The following is a 23,659-nucleotide window of genomic DNA, read 5'->3' as shown; positions in this document are numbered from 1 at the left end:
CAGGTATGGAGATAAGCGCTAACAATTACCTGGTCAGAAACTTGAGGAATTCCTCCCAGAATATAGAATTCAGTCTAGACACCAATGTAGCACTTAAATCTTTTACCGCTTCGCAGATGCTAGCCATTACCTAGATTAAAAAAAATATATATAAGTTAAAGGGGAACATTACCCCTTGGATGCATTGGGTATAATTGTTTTTCCAACCACTTTTCCACTTTTTTTATATTACTTTTTTTTGGACCACTAGAACCCATCTGATGCCACTCTCGCCAAGGCTAGAATAGCATCTCTTGTGTGCTGAAGCCTACTGGGATTTGTACGTCACACACGCCACAATGCTTCAAATTCCATTCACAGCAGGTGAATGAGAATAGCCCTGGTGCAAGTCTTCAGGGGGACCCAATGGTATGTATTTGAGCCGCTCAGGCTGCTAGGAAGTGTAGTCCTGTGCCTGCTGCTGTGAGTACTGGCTGGGAAGGAGCCTGCCCACAGTCCAGACAATGACAGATAAGAGAAGAATATCCCGGGAGTCAACACATCAAAACAAGACCTGCTGTGTGTGGGGGCCAGGCTGCCTGAACTAGGAATGGGCACCCAGCACCCGATGATGTCAGGAACAAAGATGGCGGCACAGGACAAGGCACATCGCAGCAGTGAGGCAGATCATAGCAATGCTCAATCTGCTGAGCAGGTAAGTATGTAAATTAAAGACAACCCTGGATACCAGGTAACTGGGAGGAAAAAAAAATGGGGGAGTGAAGTTCCTCTTCAAGTGTGAATTATATAAAAAAGCCAAGTAGTCATTTATATTGTAAAGCTTTAAACTTGAGTACTGGTTGATGGAATGAGGTAACTATCAGCACATGCCTGGGAGTTACGTAATCATAATCAGTCGCTGACCAATTGCTGAAGACAGAAGACTCCATACTCAGAAAAAGACAGAGAGAAGACGATGGAGCATTGAGGGAGAATGAGGACATGTAATTCCTGGTGGGAGGCACGTTGGGAGGTATGTTTGCAATAATGTGCAAGTATGCTATGCATTATGGCAAGAGCCTTGAGGACACCATGTGGACAAAGTACCAATTTAAAGTGATTGTAAACCTCTGAAAAAATGAAAAAATGAACAAAGCATATTGTGAGGACCTGGATCACCTGCTAGTGGCACTGTAGTTCCTAGAGCTGAAGGATGCAGTTCCAGTGGCCACCAGCGGGTGTCTCCTAGCAGCCAGCAGATCCCAGTAATTAGGCCTAACCTGATGCTAGCTGATGGGAGACACCCGCTGGTGGCCACTGGAACTGTGATCTTTAGCCCTGGTCCCTGGAAACCACATAGCCACCAGCAGGTGATCCAGCTTCTGACACATATCCTCATATAGCATGTGATTCCTGTCAGCTCTTTTCTTACCTCTGCTATCTGACAGTTTTTCCTGACACCAGGCAATCCTTGGAGATGGCTCGCCCCCTCCACCCCACTCCAGCACACAGCAGGTGATTGAAAGCCTCTGTGCATCTGTCCTTCTGAGACTGTATGGTGGGGGGGGGGGGAGTGTTCTTTCCCTTCCCTTTGGTATTAGGTTACATTCAGTCCTGTGCTGTTCACTGTGCAGTGTGTGACCTCAGATCCCCACCCTCTGCCTTCTGGAGGCTAAGAAATACCAACTAAACTGAACTGTAGAGGAGAGAACGTTGCAGATAAACAGGTACAAAGTATGTAGAAGGATTTAGTTCATCACTTTGTATCACCTGAGTAGGCCTTAGTAGGCTTATGTATGGGGTTTATTCTCACTTTAAAGTGGTAGTATACTGCAGCTGGTGAAATTTATTTTTTTTTCTCTGCAAGGCAATGTCATCATTTGCCAGTAAGCATTGCATGCGCTTGTGACGTCACTGGCTGCATACACTCTGAATATCTCCTAAACAGTGCAAGTTTAGGAAGTATTCACAATACCCACAGGTAAGCCTTATTATAGGCTTACCTGTAGGTATAAGTGGTGTAACAGAGTTTACTACCACTTTAAGTAAAATACCAACCAGATGTATTTTTTTATAAAGCCTTCGATACATTGCGGAATAGTTACAATTTCTGCTATGTTGTTTTAGTATCTTCAACTGGGAAATGTCCCCTTGACTTCCCTTTCCAATGACACCTTGGGCATTGTTTTACACTACATATTCTGTTTTCTGTACTCTGAGCGAAACTATATATTTCTATAGAGAAGCCACTAGTGATGCCATGGCACTGTCACCAGAACATTGTTTTACAGCTGTTGTGTGGTATATCACGGTATACCATGTGATATGTCACTCTCACTCACTCTATGCATAAAATATATAGCAAATTATAGTAACGTTAAAACAATAATAAAAAATAAATAAAATAAATAAATAAATATTGTTATTATTATTATTAATAATATATACATACATACATATATATATATATATATATATAAATGTATATAAAATATATACACACACACACACAGTATCTCACAAAAGTGAGTACGCCTCTCATATTTTTGTAGATATTTTATTATATCTTTTCATGACACTGAAGAAATGATACAAAAGTGAGGACACCACTAATTGAAAATAACCAAATTAGGCCCAATTAGCCATTTTCCCTCCCCGATGTCATGTGACTCGTTAGTGTTACAAGGTCTCAGGTGTGACTGGGGAGCAGGTGTGTTAAATTTGGTATTATTGCTCTCACTCTCATACTGAAAGTTCAACATTGCACCTTATGGCAGAGAACTCTCTGAGGATCTGAAAAAAGGAATTGTTGCTCTACATAAAGATGGTTTAGGCTATAATAAGATTGCCAAGACCCTGAAACTGAGCTTTAGCATGGTGGCCAAGACCATACAGAGGTTTAACAGGACAGGTTCCACTCAGAACAGGCCTTGCCATGGTCAACCAAAGAAGTTGAGTGAACGCGCTCAGCGTCATATATAGAGGTTGTCTTTGGGAAATAGATGCATGAGTGCTGCCAACATTGCTGCAGAGGTTGAAGGGGTGGGTGCAAAAAACACAATGATTATTGCGCTAAGGTATTTCCAGCAGGCAAAGCTGTGTTGTCTGGGATGGTGAGGGAATGGTTAAAAAGTCAGGATCCTGAACATATAGTCCAAAGTTCTGACAAATGAGCAGCAGAGAGTCAATAAATAAATAAATAAAATGATGTTAGGAATGACTCCTGATAGAGGTGAAGGGTTTTTAAGGAAAGTCCATAGCCTGGGTTATTACCACAGGGAGTATAGCTGGCACAGGGAAGGGGTGGGTGGTCAGCCTGTAAGTGCTCAGACCATACACCGCACACTGCATCAAATTGGTCTACATGGCTGTCATCCCAGAAGGAAGCCTCTTCTAAAGATGATGCACAAGAAAGCCTGCAAACAGTTTGCTAAAGACAAGTAGACTAAGGACATGGATTACTGGAACGATGTCCTGTGATCTGATGAGACCAAGATAAACGTATTTGGTTCAGATGGTGTTAAGCATGTGTGGTGGCAATCAGGTGAGGAGGACAAAGACAAGTGTGTCTTGCCTACAGTCAAGCATGGTGGTGGGAATGTCATGGTCTGGGGCTGCATGAGTGCTGCCGGCACTGGGGAGCTACAGTTCATTGCGGGAACCATGAATGCAAACGTACTGTGACATACTGAAGCAGAGCATGATACCCTCTCTTCGGAGACTGGGCCACAGGGCAGTATTCCAACATGATAACGACCCAAAACACACCTCCAAGATGACCACTGCCTTGCTAAAGAAGCTGAGGGTAAAGGTGATGGACTGGTCAAGCATGTCTCCAGACCTAAACCCTATTGAGCATCTGTGGGGCATCCTCAAACAGAAGGTAGAGGTCTCTAACATCCACCAGTTCCGTGATATCATCATGGAGGAGTGGAAGAGGACTCCAATGGCAACTTGTGAAGCTCTGGTGAACTCCATGTCCAAGAGGGTTAAGGCAGTGCTGGAAAATAATGGTGGCCACACAAAATATTGACATTTTGGGCCCCATTTGGACATTTTCACTTAGGAGTGTACTGACTTTTGTTGCCAATGGTTTAGACATTAATGGCTGTGTGTTGACTTATTTTGAGGGGACAGCACATTTACACTGTTATACAAGCTGTACACTCACTACTTTACATTGTAGCAAAGTGTCATTTCTTCAGTGTTGTCACGTGAAACGTTATAATAAAATATTTACAAAAATGTCAGGGGTGTACTCACTTTTGTGAGATACTGTATGTATGTATAAAAGATCTTAAAAAATGTATATCTTAAATATATCAAGATACCTTTTGGATGTTATTGAAATAACACTGAACATCAACGCTTGGATAGGAGTTCCACATCCTTTCATTCTGAAGGATTTCCTTTAATTCCTTCTGGATTACTTCCTGTCATGAAAAATGTGAAACATTTATCAATTTGAATGACAATTGCGTGGTCATGCTACACAGTACCCAAACAAATTTTTTATCATTTTGTTCCCACAAATAGAGCTTTTTTTTGGTGGTATTTGATCACCTCTGCGATTTTTACTTTTTGCGCAACAAATAAAAAAAGACAAAAAATTTAGAAAAAAATTAAGTTTTTCTTTGTTTCTGTTAATTTTTTTGTAAATAAGTAAGTTTTCTCCTTCAATGACAAGCACTGATAGGCAGCACTGATGGACACTGATAGGCGGCACTGGTGGGCACTCATAGGCGGCACTGATGGGCACTCATAGGCGGCACTGATGGGCACTCATAGGTGGCACTGATGGGTACTTATGGGTGGCACTGATGGGTACTTATAGGTGGCACAGATGGGCACTGATGGTCACTGATAGGTGGGCACTGATGGGCACTGATGGGTGGCACTGATGACACTGATGGGTGGCACTAATGACACTGATGGGTGGCATTGCTGAGCATCACTTTTTTTTAGCTGGACCATAATGTTGCCAGACCATTTATGGGCACTGACTGGCATGTATTGTGCAAATTTTTTCATATGTGGATGGCCATGGTGTACATACCTGGCCATCAACATGTTGCCCCCTTCCCTGTTGGTCCTGGGCAGCATGATGGTGGTCCTGGGTGGGCTGCGCTGATAAACAATCAGCGCAGTCCCCCCTGTCAGGAGAGCCGCAGATCGGCTCTCCTCTACTCGCGCTTGTCAGATGCGAGTGAGGAAAAGCCAATCACCGGCTAATCCTGTTTACACTGTGATCAGCCGTGATTGGACACAGCTGATTTCGTGGTAAAGAGCCTCCGTTGGAGGCTCTTCACCGAGATCGGTGTAGTGGTGTGTCAGACTGACACACCGTACCACCTATCGCTGTGATGCGCGCCCCCACGGGTGCGCGACGGCTGTTATCCTGAAGGACGTCATATGACACCCAGTCAGGATAACTGAACCACCGGGCGGGAAGTGGTTAATTAAAACTTCTTATTACCAGTAATTATTCTGACTTCATTTGCTTACCCAGGTTATTTCCAAGGTGTTGACAATACTCTTTTGTATCACCATGGGTGTCTAAGTTTCAGTTACCTAACTACATAATTTTTCACAGCTAATAGTATGCATCATAATAATATGCAAAGAAGACCATTAATGTATCAACCAATCAAATAAAACTTTTTCAGCATCCTAATTTCCCCAGTCTAATGCCTGGTACACACGATGATGATTGTCCACTTGTTTGTTTTTTTTGCATGCTAATCTCATATCGAAAATAAAGAGTTTACTAAAGTTACGAAGATTCTCGTGCGACAGAATAACGATCGTACGATCTAGTATTGTACGAGAAAAATGTTTGTGCTTGTCCCATCGGATAACATTGCATAAACCGCCGTGATCGGCACTTAAAAGCTGTGTACTAACGATCAGATTTTTTTTATCGTGTCTGTGGGTACCCATAGTACTGGAAACCAACTGCTTGGGTAGGAAGCAGCTTTTTCAAGATAAATGATGATACAAAACAATTTAAAATATATAAACTTTAAGAATACGGCTAATATCAAATTGATCCCATACCATTAATTTTACCGTTACCGCTTGTTTCATTTAATTATAGTGTTTCAGTATAATATAACTATCATGAGACATAAATGTCCTGTAAATTGATAAACTTGTAGGCAGGTCGAGTTTTATGTTGCCCCAGTCAGGAGGGTAAGTGTTAATTGTGATTCCCAGTTCTTTCTTGTCAGGCTTTCCTGGGTCCCATAATCAAGGAGATTACAGATTGCGGGCACTCAGGCGCTTGCCAGTGCAAATGCGCATGTGCACGCAGCCGTGAATATTGATGCACAATTGTTCACACAATGCATGATCCTGGCGCCCAGTGGCCTACTTAAAGTCAGCAATATGGTCCACAAGTTGCTGGATGATCACCAGCTCCCTGAGTTCCTGTGTTCCTGTTTCTGCTACTATTGGATTTTCTGTTACTTACCTGGCTTGCCTTTGACCTGTTGTGTGTCCATTCCTGGCTTTGACCCTCGGCTTGCTCTATTGACTCCGCTCCTCCCTGCTTACCCGTGTACGACCTTGGCTCGCTCGCCTGACTCTGCTGCTGCCTGATTTCCAGTGTATGACCCCCCACTTGCTCCTGACTCTGCTTCCTGCCTTTTGCTCCTGGCTGATATCTCGTGTATGACTACTGGCCTGGCTCCTGAACCTGCTTCTGGCTCTCCTTACTGCCAAGTATCATCTGGTACATCTGAGAGACTCCTGCCGTGCAGTGCATCCTGCTCGTCCAGCCTCCATCCAGTGAATCTCCTCTGCACTTCAGCTTGTCGCAGCTCACAACCCCTGCTTCTTTGAGCATAGCATTCCCTGTCACCACCTTCAGGGGTGTTCTGCACTCAGCCGCTTGGGTAGCACTCTCAACACTCCAGCCTCCGACCAACCAAGTGACACTGTGTTGAGGACTAGTTTAGGGAGAGACTGTTGCCTTTCTTTGACTGTCACACCAAGTTATTTAAGTAAAGCTTTTGAAACTTTGACTTTGCCTAGTCTGAAGTTACTCGAGGGGCGTAATGCAAGTAACCGGCACACATAGTCTACAGTGCGGGCCAGGTAAAGCACATTGGGGTATGAAGATAGCTTGATAGTGTAAAGTACAAACAAATTTTTACCAATGGTAATGGAGATTTCTCTAGCAGCCTGTTGTAAGCGTGTACATGTGCCAGGTGGGTTAGCTTCTTGCAGGAGGAGTTGTTGTCAACACTCTCTCCAAAAGCAGGTCCATCTCCCATAGCAACAGGAGCAGATCAGCACAGCAGAGGTCCCTAACCTGTACACAGGCACAGAAGAAGAAGAGTTAAGTGAAGTGCATGCATGGAGTTGGCGCTAGGTGCATGGCAGAGCTCCATACCGTTACTGGGAGTAAGGTAGTGGTGACACACTGTACAGGTGAAGAGGGAATTGGCTCGGCGTGTCTCACCTAAATTAATCAATGACCGTGGCAGTGTATAATTACATCAGGAGAGTTTACTAGAGTTTAGTCATCTTTTCAAGTAAAGGTACCTCATGTGTAAGGCAGTGATCCTTCCTAACCAAAGTGCCTAGCACAGCCCAGAAGGACCCACCCCAGGGCAGGCCTCTCATGTGTCCCTTGCTTGGCACCCATCGAGTAGGAAAGCATGAAGGATGTGACTATCACTTTGCAACCCCTTGCCCTCTTACAAACTGCTTTTATTAACCTAGTAAATGGCTGTGCAGGTGACATACTGTAAGTAACATGTGCCTTATAACACAAAATATTATACTACCAATTATTACAATTTCAACATACTTGTCCAGTAAACTCTATCTTTTTCCCGTTGTCGAAAAACCACTTCTCAAATAGCATGTGATCAAAGTCCGCTGACCCCTGTAGGTGCTTACACAACCTAGAAACAAATTTAAATATCACCCTTTAGTGCACTGATTGATGAAAAATATGTAGTACATCTGTGCAAAACAGTTCTCCAAATTTTGTCCCTTTAAGTATATGGCAAGTACAGGGTGATTCTAGCAGAAATGCACCCAGATCCTAATTTACTGGGGTGAGCAGACAACACAGTGCCTTTGCTGCACTGAAGTTTCAAAGACTGTTTTCCACCCCATCCAGCATTGTTCCTTCTCCATAAGGGTACAGCGGTCCACCCCGCATTACAGTGTTTAGGACTGGTGATAGGTCACACACACATTCAAATATAACTAAAGGCAAACCTTTATTTTTAATTTTGGATATATGGGAGAGGGATTAGAACACCTGTCAGGTTTTTATTGCCGTCTGTGCCCCCGCTAGGTAGTTTCACCCTCTCTATTTGTTCTGTTAATAGTTAATCACTAATAATGAAAGTGAAATTATATCCCAAATTTTGGGTTGTTGCCAGAACAGGGATAAGTGGAAAATCTTCCAATGTGGACAGTGGCTTTGGTGACCCTGGTGACAACCAGGGATTCTAACACTTTGCAGGGATTTCCTCTCACATACTGTTTTGGTTGTGGGACAGGGAGTGAAGGGAAAGCTCCCCAATGACACAGATGCCAAAAACTGACAGCGGTTTTAACCCTCCCTTACTGTATTCAAAATGGAAAGGAAAACTTTGGCTTGCCTTTAGTTCTACTTTAAAAAATGAATTGTGGGAGGATGAGGAATTGATCACATCTGTTTGGTTTATTCTTGGGATCCAGCATGGCATCACAGAGGAGGAGGATGTTATACAGGTAAAAGCAGGTGCCATATGGTGTTTGCTGTACAGTGGTTATAATAATGTTACTATACATGATCTGAATGAAAATAAAATATTGGGGGTAAGTGGAATTGGTGCTGCTAGTGTAAGGTATAATCTGGTGTTTCACAGTATATTTTAAAAACGTAAAAATTATCAGCAACAGAATTAGTAAAGTGCATGAAATCAATCAAAAGTGCTATAATGTAAAAATCGTGCAATAATTAATATATCATATGCATACTGTAAATTAAATTACATTTTAAAATCAAGAATTCATATCCAAATAAGTGCCAAACTGCTAAAGTGCATAAATCCAAATGTTGTATTACACAAATATGCATTAGTGATACTTCATTTGCATAAATTCAATGAAAAAGACCATCAGTTCATATCAGACATTTAGAAATCATATCCGCTGAGAGAAATAAGTGCTGCTAAAAAACATGCTCGCATTCGGGCAGTGGCTTTGTGTCACATTTGTGCCTCTCTCTTATGCTGCACTCACCAGATAGCAATCCCCTTGCTCACAAGCCTCAACTGTACCAATGACTGTAATGGAAATCCCATTGATTGCCTCCTTTACCCTCACCATAGTATCTTCAGCTGCTGAGGGAGGATACATAGTGCGCTCACAGCTCACCAACTAATGATCATTATTCACGAAGCCACTGCCCGAATGTGAGCACGTTTTTTAGCAGCACTTATTTCACTCAGCGGATATGATTTCCAAATGTCTGATATGAACGATGGACTTTTTCACTGAATTTATGCACATGAAGTATCACAAATGCATATTTGTTGTGTATTACAACATTTTGATTTATGCACTTTAGCACTTTGGCACTTATTTGGATATGAATTCTTGATTTTTGGCAGAAACCATGAATCAGACCGAGACAGAAGTACAGTTAAATCACACTTGTTTAATAATAAAAGTAAATAGAACAAACATAGTCAAAACATAGCCAAAGTTTGGTAACTGGAATGGATAGTCAGACAATCCAGAATGTCAGGAAGCCAGGTATCAGCGTAGTGGAACAGCAAGCAGGATCTGGTGCCAGAGGGAACGTCAGCCAAGCAAGTCTTTAACAGGAACGCAGGAGATAATCTCTGTGATGTTGACCAGGCGAAGGCAGAGATCATCTGGGCTGGACGGCTTAGGCTAGCCATACATGGTCGAATTTCAAAAGAATTTTCTTTTGAAAATCAGAAATTTTGTGTGTTGTGTGATCCGATGGTGCCACCATTGATTTCGAAATTCGACCAACCAAGCCTTCAACTTCACTTCATGTTGCTACAGAGAATAATTTTCTTTCGGGGAATTTTCTTTTCTTGCACATGCGCATTTCTTTTTCGATTACATTTCTCACACGATTCTCCCATCATTGATTAGAAAATCGTTTGTTTTTCAAAAAATTTCCAACATGCCCGATTACTCAAATTCGAAGGCCGTATGAAAATCGGCTGTTGTTGCAGCCCACTAATGGTGGCAAATTAGAACGTAAATTCTTAGATAAGATTTTCGAAAGAAAATTATTTCGAAATTCGACCCATGTATGGCCTGCCTTAAAGCGGAGTCCCACACAAAAATGGAACTTCCGCTTTTCGGAACCCTCCCCCCCTCTGGTGTCACATTTGGCACCTTTCAGGGGGGAGGGGGGTGCAGATACCTGTCTAAGACAGGTATTTGCACCCACTTCCGGCATAGACTCCCATGGGAGTCTATGCCTCTTCCCGTCCCTTCGCGCTGTCTCCTGGGAAACACACAGCTCCCAGGAGATAGCGGGGACCACTTACGATGCGCAGCGCGACTCGCGCATGCGCAGTAGGGAATCGGGAAGTGAAGCCGAAACGCTTCACTTCCTGATTCCCTCACCTAGGATGGCGGCGGCAGCTCCCGAGAACCGAGCGGGTTCCAATGCCTGCCGACATCGCTGGACCCTGGGACAGGTAAGTGGCCATGTATTAAAAGTCAGCAGCTGCAGTATTTGTAGCTGCTGGCTTTTAATATTTTTTTTTTTGGCGGTGTGGGTGGACCCCCGCTTTAAGTAAGCAGGATTGACGAGCAGGAAATCATCAACAGGTGAGTCACTGTGGAGACATAGGAGCTGACAATTAACCGACAGATGAGCGGCCAGCTCAGAGAAGGAAGGGCTGAGCCCAGCCCTGACAATTTTAACATTTTATTCAATTTACAGTATGCATATGATAAATTAATTCTTGCAAGATAGTTACATTAAAGCTGTTTGATTGATTTCATGCACTTTAGCACATTAGCACTTTACTTACTCTGTTGCTGAATATTTTTATGTTTTTGGTATATACTGTGACACACCAGATTATACCTTACACTAGCAGCGCCAATTCCATTTACCCCCAATATTTTATTTTCATTCAGTTTGCCATCTAACTGCTGGTGGCTGGCTTTAGTGGAGGCAGCAGCCAGCAGCTATTAATAGTTAATCCAGTCCCTACCGCAGAATTTTATTTCTTTTCTTTACTATACAAGATCTGCTCAACATAACCTCCGAATCTTGGCAGGTAGTTCAGAATCTGCTCTATTGAAGGAATTCTAATTGGCAGCGTTGAAATAAGCTATAAAAATAAATGGATGGAAAATTCCAGATTGCTAAAACATTCCTGGAGAAAATCTTGATGAATAGTTTCAGTTTCGGTTAAATTAGCATGTCAAAGTATCCAAACATATTATTTGAAGTTTGGACGTTTGATTTTATATTACAGTGTCTTCAGCCACCAAGTAAGATTATGAACGTTCTCTGCATAGGGGATTTTAAAGTGTAAATTTACTATTGTATCTCACAAAAAACCTAAAAAGTAAAAAAAATGTAATTTGTAGCAAGTTTAAATTCCACTTTACATTAACATTCCAAAATCAAGCAGCATACAAAATGGAACTGACCTGCCATCTGAGATGTGGAAGTAAGCAAAGTACACTACCCTGTTTCCCCAAAAATAAAACCTAGCGTGATTGTCAGTGATGGCTGCAATATAAGCCTTACCCCCCAAATAACCCCTACCCTGTTTCCCCAAAAATAAGTCCTACCCTGAAAATAAGACCTACAAGGACTTTAACTAGGGCTTATTTGGGGGGGTAGGGCTTATATTACAGCCATCACCGACAATCACGCTAGGTCTTATTTTCGGGGAAACAGGGTAACATACAGCAGCCAATCAGAATGCCTATTTCATTGTTAAGGTTGCTCTAAACTAATAAAAGCTTTTTTTGAATGTATGTCAATGGCTTCTGCACCAACCAATTAAATGGACTCAATGTCACTTAGTAATTCAAACAGAAGCTCCATTTTCATTATAAACTGCGTGCACAAAAATATGAGAGGATAGACAGATACACTTGAGGCACATTTAAATGTGTGGCTGTTATTGCTTGTCACTCTATGAAGCTGTGTCTGCTAAAAGCCTGCCACTCAATGCCGCAACCGCATGCATTACATAAGGTTGCAGTGAAGTTGACATGGCTCCATTTAACAAATGCATTTTTCCAGCAGGGGAGGAATCGGTGGGCAATGAGGAAGAGGCAGGAGGACCCTATGGTCTGACTTAACTCCAGAAGGCTTTTGTGAGTTTTCTTGCTGAAATGGTCTGCACTTGATCTGAAGTTGTCACTTTCTGAGTTTATTTTTGAAGGTTCCACCACTGGGGTCATGACAGAAGCCACAGGATACCCAGTCATTTCCCATTACACCCTTATTTCAAGAAGGTTGTATATGTGGACTGGGCTCAACATAACAAGGTGTTTACTCCACCAAAGAGATTTGTTGTGCTATACCTCATGGAACAGGTTTTCACTAAGACGTGGAGTATGTCCTTGGTGGATGCAGCAGTCTCTTATCTCGACTAAAACCTCACGTGTTCAGTAGACAATGTTCCAGTAAATACAACAGAAAAAATATATCAAATTAGTGACTTCTAAACAACCATGTAGATGGCAATGACCAATTAGTATTCGGGTCTTTGTATTACATGCACTTGGCTACCTTACACTTCACCCTTAGTGGTCACTGGCAGGGAGGTAGATGCCAAGATAAAGTACAGACAAAAGGGACGGTCACGCTACTGTGCTGTGGTGACACAAGCATTATATTCAGTGAGATGCAGTGCTATACATTTTGAATGTTACTCCAACACACCTTGCAAATGGACATGTGTTGCGGTGTGCTGCCAAAAAGTGCTGGTAAGTATTTTTTGGTGATATTGTGGGTTAGGCAGCAAATTCAAACGAATAAAAAAATTAAATAAAATATTGTTGTCTCTGCGCTACCCAAAAACAGTAATTATAGCAAATAATAACAAAGATCTGATTGCAGCCAGCACTGACATGCGTCCCACATCAACATCTAGGAATACATTCAAATGAATTACAAAAAGAAGGGGACACTGGAGAGAGAGAAAAGGATTGCTGCTCACCCCTTAAAGACTGAAAACAAAAGAAAGGGTTTCCCCAGGGTGGGGTTTTTTGGCAGCACAATGACAAAGTGGAGTCAATGATGTATGAAAAGTATAACAAATTTATTAAATGGTGTACCATGAAAGCTAAAACAATGAGCTCCAGTGGGGGGGGGTACTTGAAATACAATTAAATTAAATAAGCTGAACATACATTGGCAGACACATATTCATAACAACGCTTGGTAACATGAATATTGAACCTGACGCGTTTCATTGTTTTAGCTTTCATGGTACACTATTTAATAAATTTGTTATACTTTTCATACATCATTGACTCCACTTTGTCATTGTGCTGCCAAAAAACCCCACCCTGGGGAAACTCATTCTTTTGTTTACATTCAAATGAATAAGCTGCCTTAGTACCATCTTATGCCCCATACACACAATCAGAAATTCCGTCAGAAAAAACTTAAATGGTTTTTCCGACGGAATTCCGCTCAAGCTTGGCTTGCATACACACGGTCACACAAAAGTTCTCTGAACTTTCGACCGACAAGAACGCGGTGACGTACGCGGTGACGTACGCAGTGACGTACAACACCACGACGAGCCGAGAAAATGAAGTTCAATGCTTCCGAGCATGCGTCGAATTGTTTCCAAGCATTTTTTGCACGTCTGAATTGCATACAGACGAACACATTTTCGGATAGGACCTTTTTCCGATCGAAAAATAGAGAACCTGCTCTCAATCTTTTGCTGGCTGGAATTCTGCCAGCAAAAGTCCGATGGAGCATACACATGATCGAAATTTCTGACCAAAAGCTCACATCCGACTTTTGCTGGCGGAATTTCTGATCGTGTGTACGGGGCAAAAGTCTACTGACTTGGTTATTATGAGGGTGAAGCTGTTAGAATTTTATTTGAACGTTTGTATGGAATTTGTGAAAATAATTTGGTCAGTACATTCTTTCTTACCATTATGTTCAAAAGATCTGCTATTTGAATAAGATCCCGAAGATAGTAACAGGTTTCCTTACAATATGTATGATTTATCCAAAAGAAAAACCATATACATAGTTAGAATTTCATTTACGGTTGAAAATGAACATGATACTGACCCCACTAACCATTAGTAAATTGAATAACCACTGAAAAATTAAGTTTTCTAACAAAATTCTACTGGTGTTTGGCCAGCTTTACTCATAAGGTTTTAAACATTCTATATGTGCAAAATGGAATACCCTCCTCCTGATATGATGGCAATGGTTCTAACTCCTATTATGAGTGACTAAAGGTAAAAAAACAGCTACCAATGTTCTGCTTTATGAGTCACCCATCAAGACCTTGCTTGTGATTGGACAGTATAAGAACTACAGCAGACCAATGAAGCAATCTCTGTGCTTTCCCTACTATCAGAATGTTTATTGTCTTCACATGTGTATGCAGCAAAGTCTAATTGGCTACCTGAGCCGCCTCTCCCTTCTGGTCTAAAGGCCCATACACACAATCGGACTTTTTGACAACAAACATGCAAATTAGCTGTTTTAAGGCAACATCCTACCTTGTGTACGCTCCACCGGACAAACTTTTTCGGTTTTCATCGGACAAATGTTGGCTGTGCAAACAGACAAACTTTCCGGCAACAAAAGTCCTATGGTGCAAAATCCTATCTTGTGTACACAAGTCCATAGGACTTTAGTCCAAAGTACAAACACGCATGCTCACAACCAATGCAAAAGATCAGACAACAATACAGAAGTTGACCAAAGGGTGGCAGTAAAGAGCTGAAAAACCACGTGATTTGGTGAAAGTTGGCTGAAAAAGTCCTGCCGTGTGTATGCTTAATTAGTTTACGGCCAACGCCCTTTGTACAAAAATGCACGGGAAAGTTTATACAAAGTCCGATCGTGTGTATGAGGCTTAAGTGCTAATGGAGGGACAGGGGATAACTGATATTGAGGAAGATCCAAGTTATTCATAGAACGTATGCAAGTTCTATGTAAAAAAAATTATTATACGTAAATTCAATATCTTTAGGAATACTTAACAAGTGCACTGTTATATACTGTATATATTTGTATTTCCAATGTCAATTCTGAAACCCTCAGAACTATATACACATCAACATATTTTAGCTTTTATGTATTATCCAGTTTGTGGTTTGAGGTAAAAAATCACTTAGTAAGGCAAATGTATAAATTAGCCTAATTCTTTAATCTGAAGGGTAACTATACTTTCAGTATGACCTGGCTATTTGGTGTCTAAATTGTAAAGCTGGCCATATATGGATAGAATTGTGAACAAAAATTCTTAGGAAAACTCTTAAAAAAATCCAAACAAAAATTCTCAGAAAATTTGAATGTTGTTCGAAAGATTGTGTTTGCTTTTAACATTTAATTTTGGATTGAGGCTTGGTTCACACTTATGCGAATTGGATGCTGGTTTCGCCGCATCCAATTCGCATAGCAGGAGATTGTGACCGACTCTCTATGGATGAATTCAGCCAAAAATTCGGGCTAAAATCGGACCTGAAACGGTGAATGGAGACGTATCAGACTCCTGCTGTGAGCAGCTGCGTGTTCTAGTGTGAACCCAGCCTGCATGGACTTTACTGAATGAAAACCACATGCACTGTTAGAAATGTGTTTGAGAAAATTTTCCATCCCGCACCTTTGAATTTTCTCATTACTGCAGAAGAAAATGAACGTTGATTCAACCCACTAATGATTTGTAAATGAAAAAAAAATTCCTAAAACTGTTTCTAAGAATGTTCATTTGAAATTCTACCCATCTATGACAACTTCAAGCTGGCCAAACACGTGACAATCTGATTGTGCAATCTTTTTTACAGTCACAGATTCATGTATATGTGGGCCCTTGCATTACATGACTGTATTGTATAACCAGATTGTAATGTGTAGGGTCAGCTTACAACAGATGTCAGATGCAAGCAATGCATGCTTCCACTAATGTGGATAAGAATGAGCAGGATACTTCAGTCAGAGCCTGGTTTCAGACTCCCTTTGAGTTCTCACTGGTGACAACACAGGAAGCCTCTTTGGTGACAACAAATTCGGAATCTCAGGCAAATTCTAGAAGCTATTTTAACAAACATGGATTACATGTAAGAGTTTGCATCTTCTTTAGTCTAAATTCTTGTAAATTATATTTATTATGCTAGTGTGCCATTTTCTGAGTTAGACCCAATGGAAGGCAATAAAAAAGCAACAAGATGGCATCTAGTCAGCAGTATAATTATTTTACTTACTTTCCATGTTCCTCCGTGGTCCATTTATATAATAATACTTGTTCATTATAACCAAGCTTCCTCTCTGCCATACAAGTAAGGTCATTCAGGAGGCAGACATGCAAACATTTCAAGTAAGTAGAAGCAAGTTCCTTAGGAAATATTTGCACTTTACTGGTAATCTTGGAGATTTTGTGCTTGAGCTCTTTCAAATGATCCTCTAAGCTTCCGTGTGCAAATTTTGGAATTGTCTCCTTAATGTCTTTTTCAAAAAGATCCTCCAGTTCTTTTATCCATCCTTGTGGGCCCCAATCAGCATCCTTTTTGCTTTGGGTCTCTTTTGCCCATTTTATACACTGAGGAATGGTCTGAAGCCTGGCGCTCTGACTCTGATCACCGGTAAGGACATTGTCCACTGCCTCCCACATCTTCTGGGATATTGCATAATAAAATTCTGTTACATCAATCCGTTCTTCGTCTTCTAATTTGCTGATTAATACACAGGCCTTATAGTACTGGAAATTCCCCAGTAAACCACTAAAGGTTTTGTCTACAAGAAAGCAGACAGTTAATATACCATGCATTTCAAATTGTAACCATTTTTTAATAACATTCAATGATCTCAATAATATAATTTTTTTTCTCATTTCATGCTGCAGACCCCTTCCAGACATAGGTTGCCAGTTGTTGTGGACAGCCTGTATTCACAAAGGCCCTGTGGGTCAATGATGACTTTTGACAGAGAATATTGACACATGTATCACTGCAGATCATACACATGTAATTTACAATATGGGGAAAGGAATGACCAAGGATCCTTACCACGTGATCAGCTGTCAGCCAATGACAACTGATCACGTGATGTAAACAGAACATCGGTAATCTTTTTTCTTTTCCCAATTACTGGCTTCTGTGAAAGGGATATCGGTCCCGAAAAGGAAGAGGCGCAGCTACCTCACCTGTGCCCACCAGTGCCTGCCAGTGCCACCTGCCAGTACCCACCAGTGCATATCATTGCCACCTGCCAGTGCCCACCAGTGCATATCAGTGCCACCTATCAATGCCCACCAGTGGTGCCAATCAGTGCCTTATCAGTGCCACCTAGCAGTGCTGCCTATCAGTGTCACCTACCAGTGCCCATCACTGCCACCCATCACTGCCAGCTATTAGTGCCACCTATCAGTGCCACCCATCAGTGCCACCTCTCAGTGCCCACCAGTGCCAACTATTAGTGCCCACCAGTGCCGCCTCATCAGTGCAGCCTATCAGTGCACATCAGTGCAGCCTCATCAGCGTACATCAATGAAGGAGAAAAATTTTATAACAAAATATAAAACGGTTTTGTTTTTCTTTCAAAATGTTTGTTTTTTTTTTTTAATTTTTTTAACAAAAAAAAAAAAAAACAGTGCTGATCAAATACCACCAAAAGAAAGATTTGATCTAGGTGAATGCAAGGGTTAGTGTTTGTGTCAAATGTCAAGGTCAGCCCAATTTGTCCTGAAAAAAAAACAAGGTATAATCCACCTGAATGCACAAAGTAGTCGTAATGAAATGTACGGTTTTACTAACACTTGTCAAAGTAGCAAAATTATGCTTAGGCATTAACATTTGTTCTACCCTTAGGCGCAAAGGGGTTAAAGATCACAAATGAGGCTCTGATTTAGGATTTCAGTCTGATTCCTACAGCTCAGAAACACCTGCTGTTTGTTTACTTTGAAGTACTGTCAGGATAATAAAGTTTATTCTACATAACAAAGGGGAAAAGAGTGTGATTTTAGTGCCTCTGTTTTTAATTTTGAAGGTGAATTTCTGCACAGTTCCTTCAGCTAGGGAGGTGAATGAAACTTTATTTTAGCTCTTTTGCTACTGGAGCTATATGCACATTTAAGTAATCTTCATGCTACATTATATATATTTAGCCTTCGCTGCACTAGATTTAACCCTGTAAATGCTACACCACTGCACTGCAATCCTGGGCATTGGTGTGGTCCCATAGACTTGGGTCATGTTCGTCGGTAGTAATGTCCACCAAACAGAATATTTTAAAAAATTTTTGCTGTGGCTACATTGTGTACAGCCTTATATGTCTGAATGTCTGTGTTCAGGTGGGTGTTAAAACCGAGGTTCAACCACTTGGTTTTGCCACCCCCTGGCTGCACATTTGTATAAAACCTAACAGAGTTTCTAATGCCGCGTACACACGAGCGGACTTTACGGCAGACTTTGCCCGGCGGACAGGATTTCGTCGGACAATTTGATCGTGTGTGGGCTCCAGCGGACTTTGTTTTCTCAAAAGTTGGACGGACTTAGATTTGAAACATGTTTTAAATCTTTCCGTCGAACTCGAGTCCGGTCGAAAAGTCCGCTCGTCTGTATGCTAGTTCGGCGGACAAAAAGCCACGCTAGGGCAGCTATTGGCTACTGGCTATGAACTTCCTTGTTTTAGTCCGGTTGTACGTCATCACGTACGAATTCGACGGACTTTGGTGGATTGTGTGTAGGCAAGTCCGTTCATTCAGAAAGTCCGTCAGAAAGTCCGTTGAAAAGCCTGCCGGGCAAAGTCTGCCATAAAGTCCGCTCTTGTGTACGCGGCATAAGCCTTCCCTACTAGATTAAAAAAAAACAAAAAAGACAAAAATTTGGCTTGGGCTGGACTTTGAATGTCCCTGAAAGCTGCAAATGATGTGGTTCTTACGATATAAAATAATACAATACACAAAACTAGGACCCCTAGTGATAGCAATTTGACCTTATTGCAGTCATATCACTGGTTAATAGTAAGGTGCAAAACAGAAAATTGAGAAAACAGATTATCACACCTATAAGAGGAAGTACTGTGATAGTGATAAAGCATGAGATAAAATAAATAAACATATAACAAATAAACCAGTCCAAGACCATATTTAACCCCTTTGATTAAATTAAATTTAAAGCTGAACTCCAAGCAGATATTAAAATACATCAGTGAATGCAGTTATGTATTTATTACCCACTTGAACTCCGGAAAGTTTTAGCCCCTTCATGACCAGAGCATTTTTTGCTCATTAGCACTGCGCTAATTTAACTGGTATTTGTGCAGCCATGCAACACTGTACGCAAATTCAATTTATATCTTTTTTTTTTCGCACAAATAGAGCTTCCGTTTGGTGGTATTTGATCACCACTGGGTTTTTTTATTTTTTATTACATAAACGAAAAAATATAGATAACTTTGAGGAAAAAAAAAAATTCTACATTCTGTTATAAAACAAAAATCTAGTAAAATCTAATTTATTCATAAATTTAGGCCAAAATGTATTCTGCCACGTGTCTTTGGTAATAGAAAATCACAATAATGCCCCGTACACACGGTCGGACTTTGTTCGGACATTCCGACAACAAAATCCTAGGATTTTTTTCGATAGATGTTGGCTCAAACTTGTCTTGCATACACACGGTCACACAAAGTTGTCGGAAAATCCGATCGTTCTAAACGCGGTGACGTAAAACACGTACGTCGGGACTATAAACGGGGCAGTGGCCAATAGCTTTCATCTCTGTATTTATTCTGAGCATGCGTGGCACTTTGTCCGTCGGATTTGTGTACACACGATCGGAATTTCCGACAACGGATTTTGTTGTCGGAAAATTTTATATCCTGCTCTCAAACTTTGTGTGTCGGAAAATCCGATGGAAAATGTGTGATGGAGCCTACACACGGTCGGAATTTCCGACAACAAGGTCCTATCACACATTTTCCGTCGGAAAATCCGACCGTGTGTACGGGGCATTAGTGTATATTATTGGGTTTGTGTGAAAGTTATAGCGTCTACAAACTATGGTTTATATTTGAAAATTGGTCCATCCTGATGTACTGATGGTCTATCTCATTTCTTTAGGTCCTTAAAATGCCAGAACAGTACAAATTCCCCCCAAATGACCCCTTTCTGGAAAGTAGACAGTCCAAGGTATTTAGTAAGAGACATGGTGAGCTTTAAGTTGTCATTTTTTGTCACAATTTTTGGAAATGAAGAAATCAAATAAAATTAGTTTTGTTTCTCACAGTTTTCTTTTACATACACTCACCAGTGCAGCACGGAGTCATCATGTAACTGGTGTGGCGATGATCAGGTATAGTGACTGGTGACAGTATGTTAAAAAAAAAGGATTAAAACCTTTTTTTTAATACTATTTGTATTATATCGTTGTTACCCTACAGCTGATGGGAACAGCTAGGAGACTGCGAAGACTCATAAACCCTCAGCTGAAGGGAGAAGCCAGAAGGCAGGTTGAATGGAAAATCTGATTCCCCCATCCATACATTTGATGTGGACAGGAGAATCACTTCCACTGAGCTAATGTATTCTACAGGCAGGGAGATCGCCTTGTGTAGAACCCTTGTGCTAGCCCATAAATAGATCAAAAAATTTCCCAGGCCGCTCTTAGCGCCCAGGTACCAGGAGCTGCCCTCGGCTGGATAATGTATGTGATCCAGCCTGCCTTTACAGACCTGCTGCCGTAAATGTAACTGTGGCTGTTTGCCAGAAAGTGGAGAAGCAATATATTGCCTCCTCACCTCCTGATTTAATCCCTAAATACCTGCACCACCTTGCTGCAACTACATTCATTGTACATGGTTGCAAGACAGCCCCCTTCAATAGTATGGGTTATTTCTGGCGATCAAATGCAAAAAATTTGCTGGTTACCCCCTCCTGCAATCTGTATGTTACATACGCCAGACCCCCGCATTATTTACATTACCCACTCCTGACGCCTGAACTATGTATATTACCCACTCCTGATCCATCCAGGCATGTTACTGCCGGGTTGCCCGCTGCAATTGCCGGCTGTGGCACCCACAGTTATTTCCCTGTGGCCATAATCCTATCCAGGCAGATCCCATATCTCATCACTGGTGCCAGGCATCCATCCATCCAGGTTTTGCCCACTGTGATTGGCACCCACACCATCTTCCCTGCGGCCATCCAATCCAGGCCGGCATATCCCATGGCATCTCATCGCCGGTGCCATCGACCAGGAGTTGCCTGCTGTGATTGCCGGCACCCACAGCATCTTCCTCGCTGTTGGGTCAGTTCTGATCACATCCAGATCCCCCATACATTGATTCCATTGTTAGCTCCAATTAACCATACATTACATTGTCTGCAGGATCAGATCCCATCCTACCCACATCCCTCATACCATTGTCTGCTATCAGAGACATATATGACCTTCTTCATAGGCATTCCATACCCCATATACTGCACTGTCTGCTCTGACCTCATACAGATTCCTATATATTGCATTGTCGGCTGTCCCTAGGGCAGTGTATAATTTGCCAATGTTAAATAGGGAAAAAATTATTGGGGGGGGGGGGTGACACCATGTTTTATCGCACCCAATGATGCCAACCCTACTAGACTCATTACCCTACAGCTGATGGGAACAGCTAGGAGCCTAAGAAAACTCATTGACCCTCAGCTGATGGGAGACGCTGGAAGGCTGCCTAACAGAAGCTGTATACTTACCTAAATCAGCTGCTGAAAAAACTGACAGTGTAATATCATTTTTAAAATTCTGCTTCCGGTGAGTCCAGTTTTTGCTGTTTTGCAGAGCTACACCCACTTTTTATCTGACATATTCAGGTGTCTTGGTGCCTGTGTCTCCTGCTGTGCACAATGGTTCCCCATCATGGAGAGGTAAGAATTGTTTCTTTTCTTTTGCAGTTTGCCTGTGTAGTGATCTGCTGCCCTCTACTGTTAGCTGCTAATATCACAGTGTTATGTACAGTATAATTATGTAATAGCACTTCCTGTCTCTGGGAGGCTGACTTTGAGAATAAAAACAGAAGGAGGAAGTGGAGAGAGAGAGAGAAAGACTCAGCCACATGTCCTGTTCATGCTGCTAAATCCAGACCAGAAGAGGCTATTATGCAAGTATTCCCATGTTCCAATTCTGCAGCTGCCCATCGCTTCTTGTGTGTGCTTCTGTATCCTTGTGACGGACAGAGTATCTCTGTCCTATTGTTGTTATCTCACATGTACAGTGCTAGGTAGCTAGGTCTAGGTAGGTATGTATGTAGTGGTCACCTTCCAGTATATTATTAGGTGAACCTATTAGTTGTCAGAATTTATATTCAGGTCCTGTTATTTTAGTTAGCCCTGCCCCCTCTGGACTTGGATTTTATAGCTAGTTTTAGCTTAGTGGGAAGAAACCGGAGATAAACTGGCAAATATGTCAATATCCAATATGGCTGCGTGAATCCGCGCATGTGCATTAGCAATCGGCGCGTAACGGCTAACGTGCGTATGCAAAACGTGCTAATTACCAGTGTTCTGCTGGCCTATATAAGGACTCCAATTGCTCTCATAAATCGCTGGATTATCATCAGCTCTGTATCCTGTGTTTCTTGCTCCTGTTGGATTACCTGTTACCGACCCGGCTTACCCTGACCTGCTCTGGCTTCTCTCCTGGCTCTGAACCTGGCTTGTTTCATGGACCTGCTCTTGTCTGTTCCAGATTGACTTCCTGTGTTTGACCCCGGCTTGATCACAACTACACCTCCTGCCTCTGCTTCTGACTGCCTTCCTATGTTTGACCCACGGCCTGGCTTCTGACGATGTCTCTGCTTTTCCACTTGTTAAGATCCGCCAGTACCTCCAGGGAATCATTGGCTGTGACCACCTTCTCTGCTCCTGGTTGTCTGCTCTTGGAACCATCAGACAGCTTCACCGACAGGCAACCCGTGCATCTCTGGGCATAGCACCCTCTGTCTCCAACTTCAGGGGTGCTCTGCACTCAGCCGCAAGGGGAGCCCTCTAGTCACCTCAGCCTCCAGCCTGGTACGTGACAATTCTGGTAGTTAGAGGTCCAGTTGCATGTAATATTAGAAACTACTAGGGAGGGACTAAAGCACAGAGTAGATAGGGTCTGACTTCCAGTGCCACACCACAGTTTCTGTGTGTGAAAAGCTGCTTTCTAGGCTGGTTGGACAACATCACTCCATCAGCAATGATCTTGTCTTCAGGTCTCTGACACAAAGACGAATGCTGCATCATGATCATCCTCATGGATGCTGCAACTGGATTTTGCTGCAACATTCATCTAGAGGCATCTCTTTTAATAAATATATACCCTGGTATTTGTGCAAAATTTCACCAGGACTCCAAACGGCCACTTTGCTGATGTAACCTGTTTGTATATTGGATGTATGTACTATAATTAAAGTTTATGTAAACCCAATGTCATCCTTTCTAAACTACTGCCATAGGGGTTATCTATA

The 23,659-nt window shown here is 41.9% G+C and overlaps 1 protein-coding gene across 1 annotated transcript in view; it reads right to left on the bottom strand.

Moving 5' to 3' along the window:
• Positions 1–23,659, bottom strand: part of LOC141117511 (uncharacterized) — an 82,115-nt gene that overhangs the window by 35,477 nt on the left and 22,979 nt on the right. Inside the window, exons 2-5 of the mRNA XM_073610409.1 lie at positions 16,420–16,948; positions 7,796–7,892; positions 4,311–4,412; positions 30–130 (exon numbers count right to left, since the gene is read on the bottom strand). Coding sequence (XP_073466510.1) covers positions 30–130; positions 4,311–4,412; positions 7,796–7,892; positions 16,420–16,948 — 829 coding nt within the window. The remainder of the gene's footprint in view (positions 1–29; positions 131–4,310; positions 4,413–7,795; positions 7,893–16,419; positions 16,949–23,659) is intronic.

Source organism: Aquarana catesbeiana, linkage group LG13, assembly GCF_042186555.1.
Source record: "Aquarana catesbeiana isolate 2022-GZ linkage group LG13, ASM4218655v1, whole genome shotgun sequence".
Classification (NCBI taxonomy): Eukaryota; Metazoa; Chordata; class Amphibia; order Anura; family Ranidae; genus Aquarana; species Aquarana catesbeiana.
Note: the sequence above shows the minus strand (reverse complement) of the source record. Positions and strands in the feature narration are given on the sequence as shown.